Below are 22,008 nucleotides of genomic sequence, written 5' to 3' on the forward strand. Positions count from 1 at the left end.
AACATGTGCCAACTTTTTTTTTTTTTCTTTTCTGAAGATTCGCCCTATCTGCAGAAAGATTTGTGAGGGAGTTTGCCCTGTCATCCGTCGGATGGAACGCAGGACCTGCGCGTGTGTGAACGCTGCAGATGTTTTTGAAGACACCTGTGCTGTGGGCACTTGTTGCGGTCTGCCTCCACACTGTGGGTGCTGTGGCCAGGAGGCCGCGTTGCCCTGCTTGTTGGAGTGCAGATAAGACCCAGATCCATTACCCCCGTGGAACCCGGGTCCAGATCAGCGAGCTGATTAAGGTGCTCACTCACTGTCTCATGTCAAGCCGGAGGATTGATACTGACAACAGTTACAATTACAACAGTAATTACTTCAGAGCGCAGGCGGTACGTTCATAGGTTCTGAGAAGATATGAATATATATCCATCAGGGACTGGAAAAATAATCGGTTTTCCTTATTTAAAGGGAAGAGTATGGATGTGGTGTGGTATGGAGAGGTGTTAAATACAGCTGGAGAGGAGATGAAGGACTGGTGTTTTATTTAAAAAAGGCGCATGAAGGCGTTTAAACAGTTAAAGAATGTGAGGCCGAGAATGCCTGAATGTGTGTGTGTGTGTGTGTGTGTGTGTGTGTGTGTGTGTGTGTGTGTGTGTGTGAGAGAGAGAGAGGGAGAGCGGGAGAGCAAACAGGCAAGCTATCAAAAGCCACAGGCTTCTTTAAAGTCTCTCTCCATTCCTCTCTCTCTTTCTCCCTCTCCATCGCACTCCCTCCCTCTCTCTCTCCCTCTCTCTCTCTCTTTCCCCGGCCGGCGGATGATTGACGGCCTGAGGGTTTTAATGGGCACTGGAGAGGGAGAGCTGAGGTCGGGGTTGTCATGGCAACAAGGAGAACGGGCCTTTCGCTGCTTTACCTGAGTGGAGTGGAGTCTAACAGGCTGACGGCCACAGTGGCCCTCCCCCATTCAGCGGCACTGCTGTCCAAAGCACAGCTTTTACTGATCCCCCAGCTTGTGTCTCGTTGCCCCGCCGGACGCACCGATGATCCCTGGGCGAAGTGTCCTTCAGACAGCCTGCGCTTTTGTCAGTCTGTCTGTCCTTCTGCGCTCGACGGGTGTTTTTCCAGTTCCTAAATGTGATACCCCATGGCCCCCCCCCCCCCCCCCCCCCGAAGTCTCTCAACTGCTATTTAATGACCTACTTATAATGGTCTCGATTTGGAATTTCCCACGCTGGGATGTGCAGGAGGGCAGCGGCGACTCGGGTCCTTCTGTCTTGCGTGGAAGAGCAGGGCCGAGATAGAGGCACGCGTGTGAGACTGCCACCAAACCCGCGGCCTGTGCCCCTCGCCCTCCCCTCCCTCCGCTCCTAGCCCAGCCCAGCCCACAGTCTCCAAGGCTCAGTGCACTCGTGCATTTTTAATGGCTTGATAACCTAAATACAATGGCAGAGAAACAGCAGGCTGGGCTGTGCGATCTCTCCACCAGGCTGAGCTAACAGCGGCAGCCATTGAGTAAATAAGTGCTGACAAAACCCATTTACCACCCTGCTCCCTTCCCCTCTCCCTGACCAAACAATCGCACTCGTGTTTCCAACACATGCAGATACGAGGGCTGCTGGGAAGAAAATAGTTTGCAGCTGTCTCTGTATGATCCCTGATTAAGACAGGTATTAAACGCGGTAGCTGGATATTTTTAAACCAGCATCTTTTTGCAATAACCTTCCTTTGTTTAGTGAGTGGACCAAAACGGATTAATTGTGGACTTTGGTTTTTGAAGATCAAGCTGTGAATATTGGAATCCTTAGATAGCAACCGTCTTTCCGTGAATTCAGTATATCCCATGATTCCAGAGCTGCTGTTAAGATTCCAGCAGAATTACTCCCCTCTCAGTGCCACCTCCCGCTGTCTCCCAGTATGATGGTATTCTCCTTTCCTTTAGCTATTGATTTGTTTCATGCTAATAGCGATGCTGTGGGTGTGCGTTGGTTGCTTTGCCAGTCACACACTAAGTTTATTGGTGACCAGGAATAGTGTGGGATTGGGCTGCATTGTGGCCAAAGTGAGAGAGCAGCACCATGCTTGTGCCCCTTTCTGGACTGTCTGTGCACCATTGTTGTACTAAAAACATAAACAGTTAACATAAACAATTAACCAAGTAATTGAACAACCTGGACCAGAACAACCATGGCAGGCCTTGGAGAATCCAGGTGTGTTTGATGCTGGTTCTGTGGTGTGTAGTGGAGGTTCACACAGTGGACAGTCGTGGTTCTCATGGTTGGGCCTGGTGTGGAGAGTGGCTCTCCTTTCCTCCCTCGCAGGGCCAGCCTGCTGTCCTCCTCACAGGAGTGACAGCAGCTGTGAACTGGACACAGGCCCCATCCTCCCTCATCTGTGTGTGTGTGTGTGTGTGTGTGTGTGTGTGTGTGTGTGTGTGTGTGTGTGTGTGTGTGTGTGAGTGTGTGAGTGTGTGAGTGTGTGTGAGAGAGAGAGAGAGAGCGAGAGAGAGAGGCTCTGTATGTGACTGTGTGTGTGTCTGTGTGTGTGCACGCCCAGCCCTGGCCCCTCAGAGTGTGTGTCTGGGCTGGCGGGGTCAGGGGTGGCGGGGCTGTTTGCGCTGTGGCTGTGGAGAGGATTGGGTTACAGGGAGGGGGCTGGGGGCTGCTGGGTAATCCCTTCCTAGGGTGCTGGTGAATAGACAGCCTGGGAAACACACAACAGACCCAGAGTCGGGCGGGGAGGGGGGTGGGGGCCCCACAGTTACAACCGTTTTATTGCTTCAAAGGAGATCTCACAAACTTATCTTCACTCGTCATCTTCTTTACACAAATGTCCATCAGCTCGTTCCTTACTGTCCCAGCTCACCACAGAGACAGAACAGAAGGAACCTGAGAAGTGTTTGACTTTTGTGGTTGTGAAACAAGGGACCCAGCTGGAAGAGAGATGTTCAGGTTCATGTGGTTGTGCAGTGGTTTGTGTCACACTCACATGGGAGCGCATCAGTGCCTCAGGCTCCACATGCACTGCACAACGCTCCACCCCAGGTTTTCATGAGCCCGCTCTCTTGGACGGGCTCCTGCATGAATCCACTGGCCTGCTGAGGGTGTCCCAGTGAGTGAGGCCGCGTGTGCTGACGTGTTTTTTCCTCTGTTCCAGAGTGCGGCCGCCGCCCCCAGCCCGGTCATGGGCAACATGCCCCCTAACGACGGCATGCCCGGCGGACCCATGCCCCCCGGCTTCTTTCAAGTAAGAGCTGCAGCTTCTCCTCAACCTCTATCCCCTCCTTGCGCCCAGTCCGCCCCCCTCCCCCCGTCCCCCTTCCCTCCTGCTCCTCCCCATGCCTCATGTCTCCTCCCTGACCTCAAGTTTCTTCCTGCTCTCCTCTCATGTGACCCTCTGTCCTCTCCCCGCATCGGCAGCGCTCGCCCGGGAGCCGAACAGGGTGAGCGTTGGCGGGGTGCCGTCAGGGGAGGGTGATGGAGAGAGAGACGGTCTCTGAGGTGTGCCATTCAAGACCCACTACCATGGGAAGACCCCGTGTTTTTTTTCCCCCCAATCTCTCACACCCATACCTGCTCCAGACGAAGACACAAGAGTCATGTTTTCCTATTGATATTCATTATTGTTTCTCTTAATATTGACTCCATTGTAGTGTAAACAGAGACGCACGAGCCCCCGGATCTCGCTGCGAGTTGAGTGGCAGTGCGCCGGGGTCGTGGAGAATGTTAATGATGGATGAGCTGTGATCAGTGCAGGGAGCTATGTGATGGTGTTGCGTGAGTGACATTGCTTTCCATAAATAGAGCCAGTGTGCATAGGAGAGGGAGACAGAGATGGAGAGGGGAGGAGAGGGGAGGGGAGGAGAGGGAGGGAGGGGAAGTCTTGCTGTAGTGTTCTCTGCTGCAGTATTTCCCTCCGAGCTCAGCCTCCAGCAGGGCAGGGTAAATGGAGGGAGTGTGGGAAAAAGGGGGGTCCGCATCACCTGAATCTCACCGTCCGTGTGAACGCCACGGTATCAGGCGTGGCGGCTGGGGACCGGGGTGACGGCTTCGGAAGTGAACGGAACGACGCCGCGCAGCCTTGACGAGCCATTGTGCTCGCATGTTGCTTGCGTGTGTTGGTATATTCAGATCCACTGACACGACTGAACACCGAGAGCGCGCCTCACCTCCTCGCATTGGTCAGATGTATGAAGCTTAGATAACACCAGTGCCCACGGCCTAGTTTTACCATGGCAAGTATAGAATTACACACACATGCGCGCGCGCACACACACACACACACACACACACTGATGCACGCACACACCTCTCTCCCTCTCTCTGTCTCTCTCTTCCTTGGCTGGCTGCCCCTCCCTTCCTCTCTGTTCCTCAGTGCAGTCTCGCTGGATTTTCAGGCAAACAACTGGAGTGGCTCCTACCGGCAGTCCAGTCCTCAGCACAGTCCAGTACAGCAGTCCCGTTAACGGAAGCTGGGATCCCAACTGGACTTTCTTTTCATTAAAAAAAAAAAAAACCACTAACCTTCCTCTGTTCTGGACAGGCACTGTCTTCTTTCCACTAATGACCTTCCTTTCCCCCTCCTCCCACTGCTCTCCTTGTCCTGCTCTGTGCCTGGCATACCTGTCTCTCCCACCTCTTCTTATTCTCTCTCTCTCTGCCAGTGTCTCCCTCCTTTTTCTCCCACTGCTCTCCCCTCATTCCTCCACAGACTCACTTCCCTCTGCCCCCCCCCGCCTTTTTTTGCTCCCTTACATAAACATGGCCTGTTTGCCCATGTTGTATGGGCATGTATCCGTTTTGACTGGGGTGAGCTCTGTCCATCCAACTTTAGAAACCCTGTCACAGGTCCCTGGTGTTCACCTTTTAGGTGTAGAGGCAGTGAGTAAGGTGAGAAAGTGTTCTTCTGTCTCTTCCCTTGTTTTAGGACCAGCAGGAAAATTGTATAGCGTTAATGCACAATTGTTATTAGTTTGTGAAATATTATTTTAAGGCTTCTGCCCAAAGCCAGTGTCCATTATGTTTAGGGCAACTTATTCTAGTGATCAAGCATTCAGCTGTTTGTCCATTAGTTGTTGTCAGTTTTGCTGTGAAGGCTCAGTGGGCCACTGGTATCCCAACTCTCACACACGGTCACGCACACGCACACAACAGCCTGCTCTGTGCCTCGTGAGTCACTCACCTGTCACATCTCAGGAAGACTGTGAGACTGTGTCCTGTTCCAGTGAAACACCCACCAGTCCCATGATACATTGGAGCACACTGTAACGTCGGGGGGGGGGGGGGGGGGGGATCTCTGCAGAGATTCCAGCCACATGACACTTCGCCTTTGGTCCACGCAGCAGATACTGGCTGCAGAACCAATGAGCAAGAGCACGTGTAAAGGAGAGGTGAAAGTATTTGTTTGCTGCGTGCCAGCTGTCTCAGTGTGATAGACAGGACAGTTTTTGAGCAGTGGATTTGTTATTTTTGAGGCTGTGTGGAATGTGTTAGTCTTTTGTATGTATGTGTGCGTGCGGGTGCGTGTGTCTGTGTGTGTGTTTGTGTGTGTATGTATGTGCATTTCTGCAGTGTCTATTATGAGCAAGTAGAGACCTAACTATAAGTAAAGGTCTTAGTAGCTGAATTTTAATTAATGTGCTAACCAAAGTGTTAACTTATGTTTGTGAATTGTGGTGTGTGTATGTCTGCGAATTTGTGAGTGAGAATTCAAAGTTTTAGCACCTTTTCTCTGGATGTGAGCAAGTAATTACATGTCTGTGTGTTAGGGAGTGACTGAGTATGTTTCTCCTTGTAAAATTTTTCCTAAATGTATGTGTGTGCATTCAGGGATGTCTGTGTGTGTGCATGTGCTATAGAGTATTTATGTTTCTGTGTATAAGTGTGTGTGCGTGTGTGTGTGCGCGCGCGTGCGTATGTGTGTGTACGCGTGTGCGTGTGTGCGTGTGTGTGTGTGTCTGTGTGTGTGTGTGTGTGTGTGTGTGTGTGTGTGTGTGTGTGTGTGTGTGTGTGTGTGTGTGTGTGTGTGTACGCATGCACTGCTATATGTGTTGCACTGTGTGAGTAATGGAGCAGTGTGTTCTCCAGCAGGGTTCACAGATGCAGGAGCTGTAATTAACAGCAGTGACCCCAGTGCTGCCGTGTGAGTACTGCAGCCCCGTGAGGCGGGGGGAGGCGGGGGGAGTGTGGGGGGTGCAGAAAGAGGGCTCGCATCCCCAGACTCCCCTAATCTTAACCTCACAGGCCAGGACTCACATCGGACTCCTGCAGCGAGAGAGAGCAAAAGAAAGAGAGGGAGGGAGAGACGGGGAAAGAGGCCCATAAAGCCCGTGTTCTGGCGTCTGGCCCGGATCTGCGATTCTCTCCGGTAGAGCAGCGCGACTGGCCTGCTTAATAATCCTCACACCAAAACCCCACTGCTTCACCCCCCTCTGGGGAGAGCAGGGCCAGTGCGGGGATGGATGGGGATGGCAGGGGAAGGAGGAATGAACTGCCCGGTTCAGCCAGATCTGGCCGGGTAGAGGCATGAGGTGTCACCTCAGTTGCGCAGGGCAAGGGAAACAGTGTGGCTTATACACATAAAATTAGTACGCAATTAGAGCGAGATCTGCTTTGTTGGGTCTACATTGAATCAGACGGGAAACTGAAATCCCGCTTTTGGTTTTTTTCTCTTCCACAAAACTCTTTACACATGAACTGTTGTAGGATGTGTTATTTAATTCCTGCCGACCTGTGGGATTAGCGCTCCCGGGCCATGGTTCCCCCTGCCTGTCCATTCCATTGAGCCATGAACAGGCTCTTCGCAATGAACTGCTATCAGACCGCCATGGAGAATGGTCAGACAGAGAGAGAGTGCAGTACAATAATCACCTGAAACACAACCCAGTGGTTATTACATCTCAGCTGCTATGAGTACAGACTGGAAAGTGTGCTGATGACCAGCCTTGCGCCTGTGGGCACAGAGCCTTCTCCCACCGCCCAGCAGCGTGGCCCAGCTGAGGTTTTCTCAGCCGCAGATCGGGGCGCCAACTGCAGTCGTTGACAGACGTTTGCTGTGCGTCGGCACCGTTTTCTGCAGAAGGGCTTAAAATGAACTAAAAAGGGTTTCGGTGATCTCGTCTATCAGAGTCTAACCAAACCAGTGGGAAGTACTGCTATTCGGAGGAGAGGGAGAAAGCTTAAAAGAGACAGACAAAGTGCTTGGAAATGTCTACTGGGTGCCCAGGGAAGGTCCAGATCTCCCTCTCCCCTCTCTCTGAAGTGTGTTAGGTATAACACTTATGTGTTTCCTTTTTCAATTGTACTTACCCTGATTAGTTTTTTGTTTTAAAAACATGTTAAGTAGGATTTTGTAGCTGGATTGTGGTGCACAGAAATGGTGAAAAGATTTAACCAAACTGTAGATGCCTTGGCAGGAAAACAGTTGTATGCTCCAGTGTCTTTGAGAAGCGTTTCAAAATTGAATAAACTAATCTGCACCGCTGTGAATTATATGCCCACACTGCTTCATATCGCATAATAAATAATAATAATAAGGGACCCTGCCTAGTTACACGGCAAAGGGATTTTTCATACTCCATAAGCATGAATGTGGATTTCTGTATGTATTTGCATGTAATTTTTATATAAGTAGTTCATACTCTCCTTTTGGAGATTACACACTGGCCATTTCATACCACTGGTTGTACAGTTGTTACCATTGTTGGCATGTTGTGGTAGGACTAACAATGAGTATGCATTGTGCTGGTCTGTACCACAGTAGCTTTAGGTTTTGTTGCTTTTGGCTCTGTCAGTCCATCAGCAGTGACACACTGCCCTCCTGTGGCGGATGAACAGCACTACATCTGTGCAGGGCGTTCAGTAGCCTCCCCTCCTTATCTCCCTTACTGCCCTATCAGGAATATTAAGCGGTGCTCCTTTGCAACGCTGAGATGAGGAGGGGGGGGGGGGGGGTGGAGGGGTTGTTGTTGATGAGTTTGTGGTGCAGTGCCAAGCTGTTATCTCCTTAGTTGGGTAGAAAATGATTTTATTAATTGCTTCATTTAACTCCCCCCCCCCCCCACTCTGCCCCCCACCCAGCCGTGTTGTTCTTCAGAAGCGATTGGCCAAGCCCTTTTCCCTCTCTACAGGGACACTCTGGCGAAACGGCAAACCTATAAATGCCATATGCTTCCCCATTCAGTCATGATACCGCGCAGCCAGAGGGAGGCCGAAGTAGTAGTGTGCCATTATGAAACATAGTGAAAATGTTGAGGAGCAGGGACTGCAGCAGCTGGGCTTGTGTTGAGAGGCACTGCAGGGGTGGCTTGTTAGACACGCTGCCGTACAGGCTGGCATACAATAACACGGGGGACTGGTGCTGCTGTCGCAGTGTTAGACCCGGCTCAGAGGCTGCTGTGGGCCCGAGCAGCGCAGCTGTAGGGACGCCCCTCCCCACCCCCCACCCAGCGCCGCTGCTGTTGCCACAGACGCTACACCATTAATAACCTCTGCTAGCACTGGTGATGGACTACGGCAGGACCGCATGCAGAATTACACAACCAGCATTACACAGCCCAGGTCATGTTAACCGTGGCGGCTGATGGTGCAGAGTAGCGCGTTTTTGCCCACAAGCCGTCTGCAGTCGCGGCGCCGAAACGCTGGCCCGTCCCCTCCATTACCCGCCCAAGCCTTGTGCGCTCCTCAGGGAGCCGGTGTGTGCAGTTTGCTCATGGACGCGCCCTCTTCCCGCTTCTGCAGTGAGGACACTTAAACGAGGTCGTGAGGCAGCGGAATGTTGTAAGAATAAAGTTCTTAAAGTCACGTGCTTGTTTACTGATGTCGGCATGCGGAGATTCCTTCAGAGAGCCGAGATTCGCGGGGGCGCAGTCGCACACTGTCCCAAGGCTGGAGCTGGTTAAATTTTCGAGAAGAAGGATGCGGAATTCAAAGTAAAGTTGTGTGTGGCCAATGTGATCAGTTGGACGTGCATGCAGGAGTGTGCAGTGCTGAGTGGAGGGCAGATACGGGTCTCTGGAGACTTGTGGGCAGGTTCTTTTGTGGTCAGGTATGTGGGGCCTGTTACCCGAGCCGGTGTATCGGACGGTGTGACGATGCTATCACTAGAAAGTCCAGGATTCTGTCAGGATTACTGGGCGCTAACATTACCTGAACACCTCAGTGTTGTCAGTGAGTACAAAGGAAAGTGCGTGTTTTGTCATTTACATGGTACCTTCTCTCAAAGTGTGGGACAGTGACAGGGCTACTTTGTTGATTTTGAGACTTATTCATATGATAGGGTACATACCTAGCATTGAAGTTGAAGATATCCCTTTTTTGTTTCTTGAATTCTTTTTAGTCAGACATCAAAAGTCATACAACAAGTATTGTAAAGCCAACAACCCAGCTTTGACTGGATTGACATTTTGTTTACTTTTTCATTATTTTACATTTATTTCCTTTTTGTTTGTTTTTCAAGCCTCGAATCAACATGTACATTTAATGGTCAGCTTTAGGTTACAGTTTTATTCATTGTCAACAGCAACTAGAAGAAGCACCTAAAGTAGAGAACCAGCGTTCATTTAGTCCGCTGAATGACAACCTGTTGAGCTGCTGAGCTGTGTGGAGAGCACAGCTTCCGTGTGTGAGCGTTGCTGCCTGTCCGCCTGTGTCAGTGGTATTCCCTGCGGTGTATGCGAGGAGTGTTGTACCTGCCCAGGTGAGGCAGCTCAGGCGGCTCGGAGCACCTCTGTATCTCTCATTTCCCTCTTCTCTCTTAAAGGGACCTCCCGGCTCCCAGCCGTCACCTCACGCACAGCCACCCCCACACAACCCCAGCAACCCCATGATGGGACCCCACGGCCAGGTAAGACCAGTTAGCCTGTAGACACACACGGCAACACACGTGGGTGAACTGCACACGCACCTGTGAGGGCATTAAATGCACGTTGAAAGGCACGCTGTATGGGGAAGAACCTCCCGTGACGTGGGCCGCAGTCATAAGTATTCAGATTGCTGGCCTGAGCTTTCACACGTTCATGGACTGAGCTGTAGTCAGGTCACAGAAGTGCGTCTTTTGAGATGTTTTTTTTTTTTTCTTTTTTTTTTTTTTATTCAGGGCTGGGGCGTACACCCCACCCATCATGTTGGCTTCTGCTCACTCAGACAGGTCCAGTGATCCAGTCTCCACACACTGGCAGGTTCTAGGTCCTGTCTCTTCTGGTTATACACAAACATCTCAGCCTCTGTACTTACTTAGAGAGCTCCACAGCAGCAACAGTGCGCTGAGCCAGGCTTTCCTACAGGTCTGATGTCTCCGTTCACTTTCACGTCTGGTGAGGAGCCCACAGGAGCAGGAACAGTGTGTGCTGGATCCACACACACACACACACACACACACACACACACACTCACAAGCGCGCGCACACACACACACACACACACACACACATTCCTGCTCCCCTCGCAGCAGACATCAGCCTTGATGGTGGATAAATAATTCAGTCTCTCAGCCTGGTTGCATCTGGACGGCTCTCGCGCAGCCTTCCCCATTCCCTAAAACCAGCACTCACTGTCCCATATCCCATCAATATCCCATTAATATTGCAGGGCCTGACACTGTGGAGCGCTCCCACACAAACTCACCACAACTTGTATAAGACAAAGACCGACGGTGAAGAAAACAACAACAGCACCCCCACCCCCCCCTTACAAAGGCTCAGTCATTATGTAACTGTTTTTGTTTCTGCTGGCATTTTCCTCACCCCCCAAAACACTGCTTGTCTAATTAGTTCTCAAATTCAGTCCAATGGCTCTTGCAGTTTCATGTTTCCCAGACTGGTACACTTCCTCCTCAGTGCGTCTGTGTATGTGTTTCTGAACAGCGGTAGCACAGTGGTTGGTTTTAAAGGCCTTCAGCTGAACTGCCATCTTCAGTGCACGGTTGGGTTGTAGCTGTTTTTAAAGCAAGAGTACAGGACTCCATCCTTGAGCAGTGGCTCATTTCACAGAAATGTGGTATTTTCCAGTTTACCTTACAAGGAGAAATATTACACAGTACTACACAGTAGTAGGAGAAAGAAGACATCCTGAATAACCATTTTGCGGTATCTCTGTTAAAGTGGTAAAGTGGACTCCAGTCCTTAGCATTCCTGAAGACCACCTCGGTGTTCCATTTAAATGGCAACTGGTTTGTCCTCCTCCAACTCATTGGTCATTTAGAGCCACTTTGTTCCCTTGGATGAGTCCTTTTTTGACTTTGGTCAACATTGTCTGCAAGGAGGATTGGAGATGCAGAAAGTACCATTTTCTTATTTCATATTCTCAGTCATATTTTCTAGCGGCAGCCCCCCAGTGAATGCTGGGCACAGTGAGTCACATGATTAAACGGTGTTTAGAGAGCATGTGTCTCGAGATGGGCAGAGGGAGGTGTGTGTTCAGTGCCAGCAAACCTAGCATCGTTCATCCTATCTGTATCTCCATCCGCTTCTCCCTGTGTCCTCTGCTGCTGTCTGACTAGACACGCTGACGTCATCCTCTCACCCCCCCCCCCCCCGGGTCATTTCTCAGTTTTCCTCCAGAGTGACACAACACAGTGTTGTTTCCGTGTTGTTTCAGGACTTCCTGTACCTGTTTTATTGTCTTTGGAACTTTTTGCCCCATACGCAGGGACAATTATCTCGTTTTACGGGAGCACACCTGTGCTAAGTGTGAAAGTTGGCACAGGCTGAGAAAGCAGTCTCAAACTTTCTTTCCAGCACTCTGGCTCCCCCTACTGGCACTTGTGACTACTGTTTTATCTGCATCAGCACAGTGACCCCAGCAGTACATGTGGTCTTTCTGGCTTTTTGTCCATACAGGAACACAGCTGTGCAGTTGAGCATCTCTACCTTTTTGTATGGCTTTTTTTTCAGTGCTCCAGAGTGTCGGGAACAGTGACTTCTCTGATCACCAGCCGCCTGCTGTCTAACATAACTCTTTCTTTCTCTCTCTCTCTCTGTCTCCTCACAGCCATTCATGTCTCCACGGTACCCAGGTGGACCACGCCCCTCACTCCGCATGCCAAATCAGGTATATCAGCCTAACCCCAACACAATTCTCACATTTTTTCTGCCATTTGGGAGGTCACAGTACTTGGTGATTTCTGGAGTGGCTTCATCAGTAGGCTTTACAAGTACAGCACAGTTGTTAGTCACTGTGGACCCTTCTAACTTGTATTAAATTGTTATTTATCACATTTTAATGCATGCATTTTTTCCACTTTTACATGCAGTGTCATATGATGTGGTGGAGTGGGATAAATGTTAGAGAGAAGCTGTGTGATATATCTACTGCAGGGTGCTGTAGTCTGCTGCAGATGCTTGTCTGTTATGTGTTTGGCAATGACAACGAGTGCCCTCTGCTAACAATCCTCTCTTGCCCCCAGCCCCCTGTGGGAGTCCCAGGGTCACAGCCACTCCTGCCAAACAGCCTGGACCCAACCAGACCACAGGGTAGGACTCTGTTCTGGAGTCAGAGAGAGGGCAGGGGACGGCTTCTGGAGGGTTCAGTTTTCAGCATAATGCCCGGGCATAAATATACTGGTTAAAAAAGTAGGAAAAAAACTGACAGTGGGTGCATGGGGTTTGAGATTATTGAGGTAGTCTTGGCCTTTTAGAGTTTTGTGCTTTATTTCCATAAAGTTAATCTTCCTCTTCTGTTGCCTGTTTTTTTTCAAAGTCAGAGTAAATCTCTTTGGCCAATCTCTTGTTCAAAGGAATGTTGTGGAAGTGTAGTCTCAGTGATTGCGCTGTACTGACGATATGTGTTTGATTCTTCCTCCAGGACACCCAAACATGGGCGGTCCCATGCGAATGAACCCCCCCAGAGGCATGGGGGGAATGGGCCCACAGGTAAGCACACCCCACACCCTGTTGTTACATTACTGCCCCATCCCATACCCCACTGTTACATTACTGCCCCCTCCCACACCCTGCTGTTACATTACTGAGCCACACACATCCTGCTGTTACATTACAGAGCCACACACATCCTGCTGTTACATTACTGCCCTCTCCCACACCCTGCTGTTTCATTACTGCCCCTCCCACACCCAGCTGTTACATTACTGCCCTCTCCCACACGTCCTGCTGTTACATTACTGCCCCCTCCCACACCCAGCTGTTACATTACCGCCCCCTTCTTCACCCTGCTGTTACATTACTGCCCCCTCCCACACCCTGCTGTTACATTACAGAGCCACACACATCCTGCTGTTACATTACTGCCCCCTCCCACATCCTGCTGTTACATTACAGAGCCACACACGTCCTCCTGTTACATTAGAGCCACACACAATCCGCTGTTACATTACTGAGTCACACACATCCTGCTGTTACATTATTGCCCCCTCCCACACCCTGCTGTTACATTACTGCCCCCTCCCACACCCTGCTGTTACATTACTGAGCCACACACATCCTGCTGTTACATTACTGCCCCCTCCCACACCCTGCTGTTACATTACTGAGTCACACACATCCTTCTGTTACATTACTGCCCCCTCCCACACCCTGCTATTACATTACTGCCCCCCCACACCCTGCTGTTACATTACTGCCCTCTCCCACACCCTGCTCTTACATTACTGAGCCACACACGTCCTGCTGTTACATTGTTGCCGCCTCCCACACCTCGCTGTTGCAGTGCTGTCCCCTCCCACACTGTTACATCACTCTCCCTCCCCACATCTTGCTGTTACGTTACCCCCCCCCCCCCCCCCCACACCCAGCTGTTACATTACTGCAGCCTCCTCAGCGCAGACACTGGAATTCAGTACAATAGGGCACCATTGCATGCTCACAGTAAACAGTATAGAAATTTACATCCCTCCTCAGTTATGAGCAGTTCAAAGAATCTTCGGTTCAGCTTTATTCTCTGTAATTAACTGTTGAGTGTGTAAAGGGGTGTTGCACTCTTCCCGCGTGACATGAGTTATCATTACACTTTAATGACTTGATGATATTTTGTGTCAATTTAGAACCCCCCAAGTAGCACCTATCATCCTCCAGATGAATTGAATGACATACCCTCAGTGATACCCAGTAATGCACCTCCTGGTCCCCCTTTGCCCCCCCTTCTCCCTCTCACTCTGTGAGTTTGGCAGCTTACAAATCAGCAGCTGGTGCAGCATCTGCTAGACAAGTGTAATCGTCTCCTGAACAAAACTCTTCCTGTGAGCCGGGCTGCTCCACAGCCTGCCCTGCACAGCCCTCCTGTTCTCACTGCCAGCCAGCCATACACATGTAAACACACACATTCAGCACGCATGCACATACACCAAACACGTACGCATGCGTACACACACACACACACACACACACACACACACACAGACACTCTGCATGCATGCATGTATGCCGCATGGGTTTGCATGCATTTACGCGCACACACACACACACACACACACACACGCATGCATGCACACACACATGCAGCCACATACAAACATACATGCACAGACAGGCGTACATACATGCATACACCCACACCCACATATTTCACTGAGACACAAAGCACAGTGCTCTTCAGCAAATAGTGAAACTGCAGCAGACATCCTTGATACCCAGAATTCACTGCCACTTGATTGGAATATGGATGTGTTTAGTCACGCTTGTATTGAGCCTGTGTCTGTGTGTCTCCTGTCTCTCTGTAGAACTATGGCGGTGGCATGAGGCCTCCACCTAACTCGCTGGGCGGCCCTGGCATGCCAGGGATGAACATGTGAGTGCAGAGATCCACAGCTTGTGCTCAGCCGCCTCCTTTGAAGAGCCGCTGCATCCACACTACCTGGAACTTAATCAGGAAGAAAATCAGACATATTTATGTGATTATTGTTGAACAGAACTTTATATGGGAGAGAAACTGACGTAAATTTGTGATGTTTAAATAGGTATTACACGCCACTCCGTATACATTTAACATGTGCATAACTTGTTTAACCATTAGTGCTCACATGAGCAACAAGTGAGGAGGATGTAAGTTACTCTCCAACTTACTTACTCTTCTTTCTCTTTCTCTTTTTCTCTGTCTGTCTCAGGGGTCCTGGAGGGCGAGGTCCCTGGCCTAATCCTAACGCTAACTCAGTAAGTCCACAGCCGTAACTGTATTTGTATTAGCTGCATATCCCACTGCGGTTGTGACTGGTCCTTGAGAAGTTGACCATGCCCGCTGTTCCTCTCTCTACAGATAGCGTACTCCTCCTCATCTCCAGGCAACTACGTGGTGAGTGTCCAACCTCTGAAAAGTTGGCTCTAGCTCATGAGAGACTCTTGAATGAACAGCAATCATTTTTAACAGGATGTTGCTCAGAATCTGCTCAGATTGCATCGGTTGGAATAGTAAAATAATTCAAATTCACAGTGCCCAGAGAGTTAGCCTGTTTAGAACTTAAGGACGCCAAGTTCTCTGTTAGACCCTAGTTTTAGGAGAGTCTGGGGGTTGGCCATTTGTAGAGCTTGAACAAATGTACCCTTTGTCTGTCTCTGTTCTTGTCAGGGTCCTCCGGGGGGCGGCGGTCCTCCAGGAACTCCCATCATGCCGAGCCCAGGAGGTGCGTCACCCAACATTGTTCCCACATAACTCCTCAGCTCATGCAGAGAACTGCTTAAACTGATGATAATGATGCTGATAAGTGATGCCATTACTTTTAATGACACTGAAAGAAGATGGAATTCACCCTGGGGTGACTGTCTTATACATCAGAATCTTGATAATGTCATTACAACTGATCCATTTGACCTCAGGTTTTTGTGTAATATTGTGCCACAAAGCCTTTTGTAGTGTGTACATGGCTGACACTCCCTGTGGAAATTAAGGTGATGCATGTGGAATGTAATTAAACGAATATTTAGCCATCTTTGTTGGCATGTGAGGAGTTTCTTAGTTTAGTAATAGTTGCTTTCTCACTGTGTTAAAGTGTCAAGGTTTCAACCAGACTGGTTGTGTTTCTATAGATGCTTCAAAAAGTCAAATTGCTAGCATATTAATATTTGTCTGCCAGTGTGCATTCATCCAAGGTCTGTCTATTACTGAGGTAGAAACCTATTAAGTATAGGACTATTAGAAAGAGTTCATATTGGTTGAGGTGTTTGTCTGGTTGCATGGCAGTTGGGGGGGATCAGTGAGAGACCTCAGTTTTGTCAGCAGTGGTAGACAATGGATGGAGTTCAGCCAAGACAGTGTAGGCGGGTTTGAGGTTCTGTGGTGTATTTGCGGGGGTGTAGAGAGGAAGTCTCATTCTGTCCAGTACTTCTTATTTTTTACATAGTTATATACTCTTTTTTCCTTATTTCACTGATGCCTCTATTGTGATCTGTTGCCTGGGCAACCTGCACTCACTGCTCTTCACACGTAAAACAGGAACACAGCATTTTTTTTTTTTTCCACTGCGGCCGCCAAGACTGTCGCTGCAGCCAGGCACGACAGCACAAGTCAGATGCAGGGACATAAAGAGGCAGCAATCCCCACAGCCAGTGCCCCCCCCCCCCTCCCCCCTCCTTTCTCCATAGTGCAATGTCAGTACAAGGTCACCTCTGTCCACTTTGCACTGTATAGGGGATAACAACAGGAAAGCAGTGATACATTTAAAAGCACACCCCCTTCCCCCCACTCATTAACCTTCTGTTCACTCGTGAGTCCTGTTGGAATCCCACCCCCAAACTAAATAAATTCTTCACACAGATTGAGTCATTTAGATCCAGCCTTGAAAACTCCGACAGCAGAAATGCTGGCTTTGCTAAAATGCAGCCCAAAATATCATGAATGTATGTAACATGCCAGGTGTATGGTCAGATGGACTTAACGCTGTCATCATGCTTTTGAAAGAATGTGTTTAACTTGCAAGTGTACGTGTAGAAGCATGTCAGAAATACCCGATGAAGTGAAGATGGCAAAAACCCGCTAATAAAAGGGGTGAATATTTTCATGAGCATCCCTCATGTTTGTGTTTTGGTGGTGATAGAATGAATGTTGTGCTTGCATATGTGTAAATTGTGAGAATGCTGTGCTTCTGTCTGTGCACATGGGATGCACCACAGCCTCACTTTATTGTTGGCATTGGTAGTTTCCACAGGGAGGCTAACTGAGGCTAACTCGGCTGTTTTAGCCGGACGCAGTGTGTGTTCTCTTGTGCATTCTGTTGTCTGGGCCGCACATGATCAGAATTCAGTCTTGATGAAGCTTTGAAAGAAGAGATGGCATTGGCTGTCCCTTGCATGACTCTACCTTGACTGGTAGTGGAGTGGAAGTGTGTTGTGCCAGTGCTGGTTGCAGACCTGGAGCTGTATAGGCCTGTTCTGCTGTTAACCCTTTCTCTTGTGTCTCTCTACAGACTCCACAAACTCCAGTGAGAACATTTACACGATGATGAACCCCATCGGTCCTGGGGGCAACAGACCTAATGTGAGTTCAGTGTTTAACCGCCGCATACTGTGGTACTGATGTAGTAAACTGTGACAAGTGAACCTCCGTGTCATTCTGAGGGTTCCCTTGCCATTAGAATACTTAACCCTTTCGCTCGTACGGTCACACTGGCGTGATAAGAACACTAGATTGGAAACATTCTAGCTAACGTTAGCTTTGAGAAAACAGTGATTTAACGGTTACAAAGAATAGTAAATGCGGCGGTGAAAGCTATAACGAACCAAGTCCCATACAAAAGGGTTAAATCCAGGTCGCACTGTTTCTAACCCGCTCTGAGTAACATGTAACTCCAGTATAACTCCAGAGCAGCTGGATGGGGGACCCTGCATTACCAGTACTGTACTCAAAGTGCTGTTACCTTGTCTGTCTTGCAGTTCCCAATGGGGCCTGGCCCTGACGGGCCAATGGGTGGAATGGGAGCCATGGAGCCACACCATATGAACGGATCGCTAGGTGAGCTCATCGAGCTCAGGGACACGTCACAACCTTAAGAGTGAACATCTTTTCATCACTGTAACTGCACAAGAAAGGAGACCAGTGCATGCATTCAGCAAATTGATACTCTCCTGTCTCAGCAAATACAGTTTTGGAGCTCAATTTTAAGTGCAAACTGTGTTTTTCCCATTGAGCACCTAATAAACAAATTTCAGTGTGTTCACCAGGAAGCAGTGTAATAATGTATCATTGCTTTCTGGATTTGAATTAATCTCTTTTGGATTCCTGTCTTTTTTGCAGGCTCTGGTGACATGGATGGGTTGCCAAAGGTAGGTCTGGAAATCCTTGTTTTACATTAATTTAATCACGCGCCTGTCAGCTGAAGTCATGGGCACACTCTGGTACTCCTTTGTACTGTTGTGTTACAACTGTATCAGCATATGTAGTCACTGTCTACACATATGTAGTTTCCCTCATTTTGCCCTTTTGGTCATCCACATCCTGGGTGGGCAGATAGCTGTAAAAACCTGTTTTACACTCAGGAAGTGGATGAGGTCTAGCTTGTGATGGGTAGGTGATTTGGCCAGGTTGCTTTGGTAGTGTGACTCTGTGCTTGTGTCTCTGTGCAGAACTCTCCCAACAACATGGCAGGCATGAATAACCCACCAGGGACTCCGCGGGACGACGGGGACATGGCAGGCAACTTCCTAAACCCATTCCAAAGTGAAAGTGTGAGTACCCCGCCCCGCATGTCCCGCCCTAACCCCCCCCCCCCCTTTCCCTGACCCTGCAGTCACATGACTCATCCCAGTAGCCGCCAGGAGGAGGCGCCCCCCCTCACCCCTCTGCACCTCACGGCTGAAGAGCATCTTCCTTAGCTGCAGTATCACCATGCCCTCAGCCAAAGCCACACATGCCAGACTCAGCATACTCAGTTGTGGCCACATGAGGGCCACCTCCAAAATATACATATATATCAAACTTTATTCCTTTCTCCTGATGTTAAATTCACATTCGTGCCCCTGAAGGAAGTCTGTGCTGAAAAGTTGCTCTTCAGTGTTTGTTCAACCTTCATTTGGACTGACCTCCCCATATTGTCATTTCTGTTATGACAAAATAACTGCCCAATCTTCACATAAATGTGGCATGCATTTGTGTCATACATTTGGCTGCCTTCTGACTCAGTAGGAAGAGAACATTAAATGAAGTGCATCTTGCATTGTGTAGCATTTTCACAGTTGAGGAATATAATAAAGAGTATCCGCTCTCATCTGTCTCCCCCCTACCCTTCTTCTCTCTTTGCAGTATTCACCCAACATGACGATGAGTGTGTGATTTCTTTTTTATTTTATCTTTTATTTTATTTGATTTCTTTTTTTTTTACCCCACCCCCCACCCTCCTCCAATCCTGCTCCACCTTGGGTTGCCCCCACCCCCCCAAACCCTCACCCTCCCCTCCCCCACCCTTGGATGGCGTGCTGTGCTGCACAGCCCCCTGGGATGCCCCTGGAGCGGAGGACTCAAATCAAGACCACCCATCCCAGGGTGTGCAAAGTGAGCGGCAACAGGAAACAGTCACAGAGCCAGAGGAAGAGCCTCCTCACTGACTCTCCCTGCCTCCCTGGCTTCCTCACTGGCCCAGGACAATGAGGGCTGAGAGAGAGTGAGGGACAGGCCAGGAACCCTCCCACAGCAAGGCGCTCATCAGCATCAGGCTGGTGGCTTCATTTTCCTTCATTCTATGGCGATTTTAAATGCTCATGTCCAGTAGTTGTATGAGGTCCATATCCACCTCTTTCAATTGCTGTTTACTTTTTAAGTGACAAACAGAACTCTTGTGTTGGGCAAGGACGGTTCTTATTATTCTATGTATTTTATTAATGTTATTATTGTCATTGTTATAATTTTTATCATTGATGTTGTTAAGATGATTATTTAGTTAAAATTTCTTGCATTTTCCTGTAAAGGGCACATTTTATCTCAACAACATGGACGACAGAATAAGCACACACTCACAATGCACAATGACACTTCGGTTTACATAATTTTAGGTTTGTTGTTGTTTTTTGTTTGTTTTGTAAAATGTCTCCGCTCCCTTCTGTTCATTTACCCCTCCACAGATGACTCACGGATGACACAGTGGGTCCTCCGTAGTGTTTGACTGTAAATCCACAGTGTAACTCAAACTGTACTCTTTCCCTCCGGTTCTGTACCCAGTGAAACTGTTTCTCAACGTGCAGAAAGTGCCGCTAAGCGCACAGCAGTGTCAGCATTCATGTTAAGAGATAAAGTCCTTTAAAGCCAGTTCCAGATGAACGTTAGGCCTCGGTGCAAAGCAGGCACTACTTGGCCAAGATCTCTGCATACCTCTATAGCTCCTTCAGAACATGCTGTTGATCAGAGGGATGCAAGACTTCTATCCCCCTGCATACAGTAAACTAGCGCCTCCTCTGTGGAAGCATAGATGAGCACCCAGAAAAATCCAATTGCATTCTCATTCAGAGATGTTGAGTACTTATTTGAGTGGTCCTCCATAAGAGACATTTTTCCAGAAAGTTTCCTGCCACTCCCTTCAGCCAACCCCCACTCCCACACACACCCGCACACACATTAAAAAAAAAAGCTATGTAAATATGTATTGATTTGTGTTTGGTTGTTGCCATATCTTGCGGCAATGGACTGACTGAATGTAATTTTGACAACTGCTATTCAGATTTTTTTTCAGTACATACAGCTGTGCACATTTTATTTATGTCCTGATTACCATTGTGCATATGTCTTGAAGCCTGTAGCTCTTTAGGGCATAGAATATGTAAATATACCTATATACCTCCTTAAGAATCCCACTCTGCCTGCAGTGTTTTCATGGGGACAGTGTCTGTACCGTTAATCCTCAGCTTGTCACGGATGTCCAGTGCCCGACTTCCTGCATTTGACACCTATCAGATCTCTTCCTAGACACTCTCAGTGTCTGGGAATGGGCCATTATTGAGAAGTGGTAGCATAATAAGATAACGTTCATTAGCGTTACTTCAGAAAGCCTGGATGTGTGTGGGGTCTTGTACAGTGCAGTGGCAAGCAGAAGTCCAGTGTATGTAGCCATAGTGGAAGGATCACTCCCCAAATACATATTCGTATGCTTTGATATTAGTTGGGCAGCAGAGCTTGCATCTCCTCACGTTCAAGGTACTGTTCTGTGTGTCTGAAAGGATGTCTTTATGGCTTTTTTTACTGCTAATAGGAAGATGGAAAGATTCTTTACAAGTGACATGTGCCCCCAACGTCTGATTTGTACAGAAAAACAAAATCACCGTTATAAACCTACGTTAAGCTCTTCAGTGACTATTCTCTGTTGCTCTCATGCCTGTAAATGCATCATATTTATCTTTTGTGTTGTGCTTGCTTACTTGTCTTTTGAGTAAACAACTTTGTCTGTGAACCCTTATAGTGGAGCCTTCTCTTGTAAAGCTATCGGCAAGATGTGACCACACATATGCAAACCTTTCCCTGGCTCTGTGTGACTTGTTGTGGTGGGTCATGTGTCACAGACTCCTGCCGTGCTCCTCCCCGGTGTGGGAGGAGTCCTCAGTGCATGCCTGTCTCCTCCTTCAGTCGGACCGTACAGAACCCAACGATCCGGCACATCACACTCCTCACCGGTGCAGCCAGGCAGGACGTGAGCCGACCGATGCTCTTCTGTAGAGATCTCCCTGGTTTGTCTCTACTTCACTTCAGGCGAGAACAGGCCTCTGTGTGGATCGGCGCAGGGCTCGGTGTCCTCTGCACCCGTACGTGGCCAGCCATAGCAGTGCCTGTTACTCTGGGCGGCAGAACTGCCCGGTCTCGCTCACAGACGTGCTCCAGACTGCTGAGCGCCGTCCACACGGCTCACAATCCTGCAGACTGTTCACTCTGCTTTCGAAAACCCAAAGGCTTCATGCCTGCCTGGACTGAGGTGTGTACTATCTGTTGTTCTGAATTTTGTTCAGTTTTTTTTTTTTTTTTTTACAGTGTATTTAAAGAATACTGTTTTTGGGGAAAGAAAGAAAAAGGCCCATTGGATCTGCACATTAATAGTATGACTTGACCTAAGGCTGTCCTTCAGAAACACTCATGTGAAGTGGTCATTTCACCCAGGGGGATGGAGACT

At 48.9% G+C, this 22,008-nt stretch overlaps 1 protein-coding gene across 4 annotated transcripts in view; it reads left to right on the forward strand.

Annotated features, from left to right (window-relative positions):
- The window catches only part of ssbp4 (single stranded DNA binding protein 4), a 70,784-nt gene extending 51,185 nt beyond the window's left edge, over positions 1-19,599 (forward strand). The window contains exons 5-18 of one of the 4 annotated variants that reach the window (XM_036520940.1): positions 3,142-3,231; positions 9,745-9,828; positions 11,973-12,032; positions 12,388-12,454; positions 12,786-12,853; positions 14,656-14,723; positions 15,040-15,085; positions 15,189-15,224; positions 15,498-15,552; positions 17,332-17,402; positions 17,798-17,876; positions 18,159-18,187; positions 18,488-18,589; positions 19,350-19,599. In XM_036520940.1, the coding sequence (XP_036376833.1) occupies positions 3,142-3,231; positions 9,745-9,828; positions 11,973-12,032; positions 12,388-12,454; positions 12,786-12,853; positions 14,656-14,723; positions 15,040-15,085; positions 15,189-15,224; positions 15,498-15,552; positions 17,332-17,402; positions 17,798-17,876; positions 18,159-18,187; positions 18,488-18,589; positions 19,350-19,508 (1,014 nt within the window). In that variant the 3' untranslated portion in view covers positions 19,509-19,599. Of the gene's footprint in view, positions 1-3,141; positions 3,232-9,744; positions 9,829-11,972; positions 12,033-12,387; positions 12,455-12,785; positions 12,854-14,655; positions 14,724-15,039; positions 15,086-15,188; positions 15,225-15,497; positions 15,553-17,331; positions 17,403-17,797; positions 17,877-18,158; positions 18,188-18,487; positions 18,590-19,163; positions 19,284-19,349 lie in introns of those variants that run through there. The other 3 variants (XM_036520942.1, XM_036520941.1, XM_036520943.1) reach the window with 3 other exon arrangements.
- The last annotated feature ends 2,409 nt before the right edge of the window (positions 19,600-22,008 follow it).

Source organism: Megalops cyprinoides, chromosome 2, assembly GCF_013368585.1.
Source record: "Megalops cyprinoides isolate fMegCyp1 chromosome 2, fMegCyp1.pri, whole genome shotgun sequence".
NCBI lineage: Eukaryota > Metazoa > Chordata > Actinopteri > Elopiformes > Megalopidae > Megalops > Megalops cyprinoides.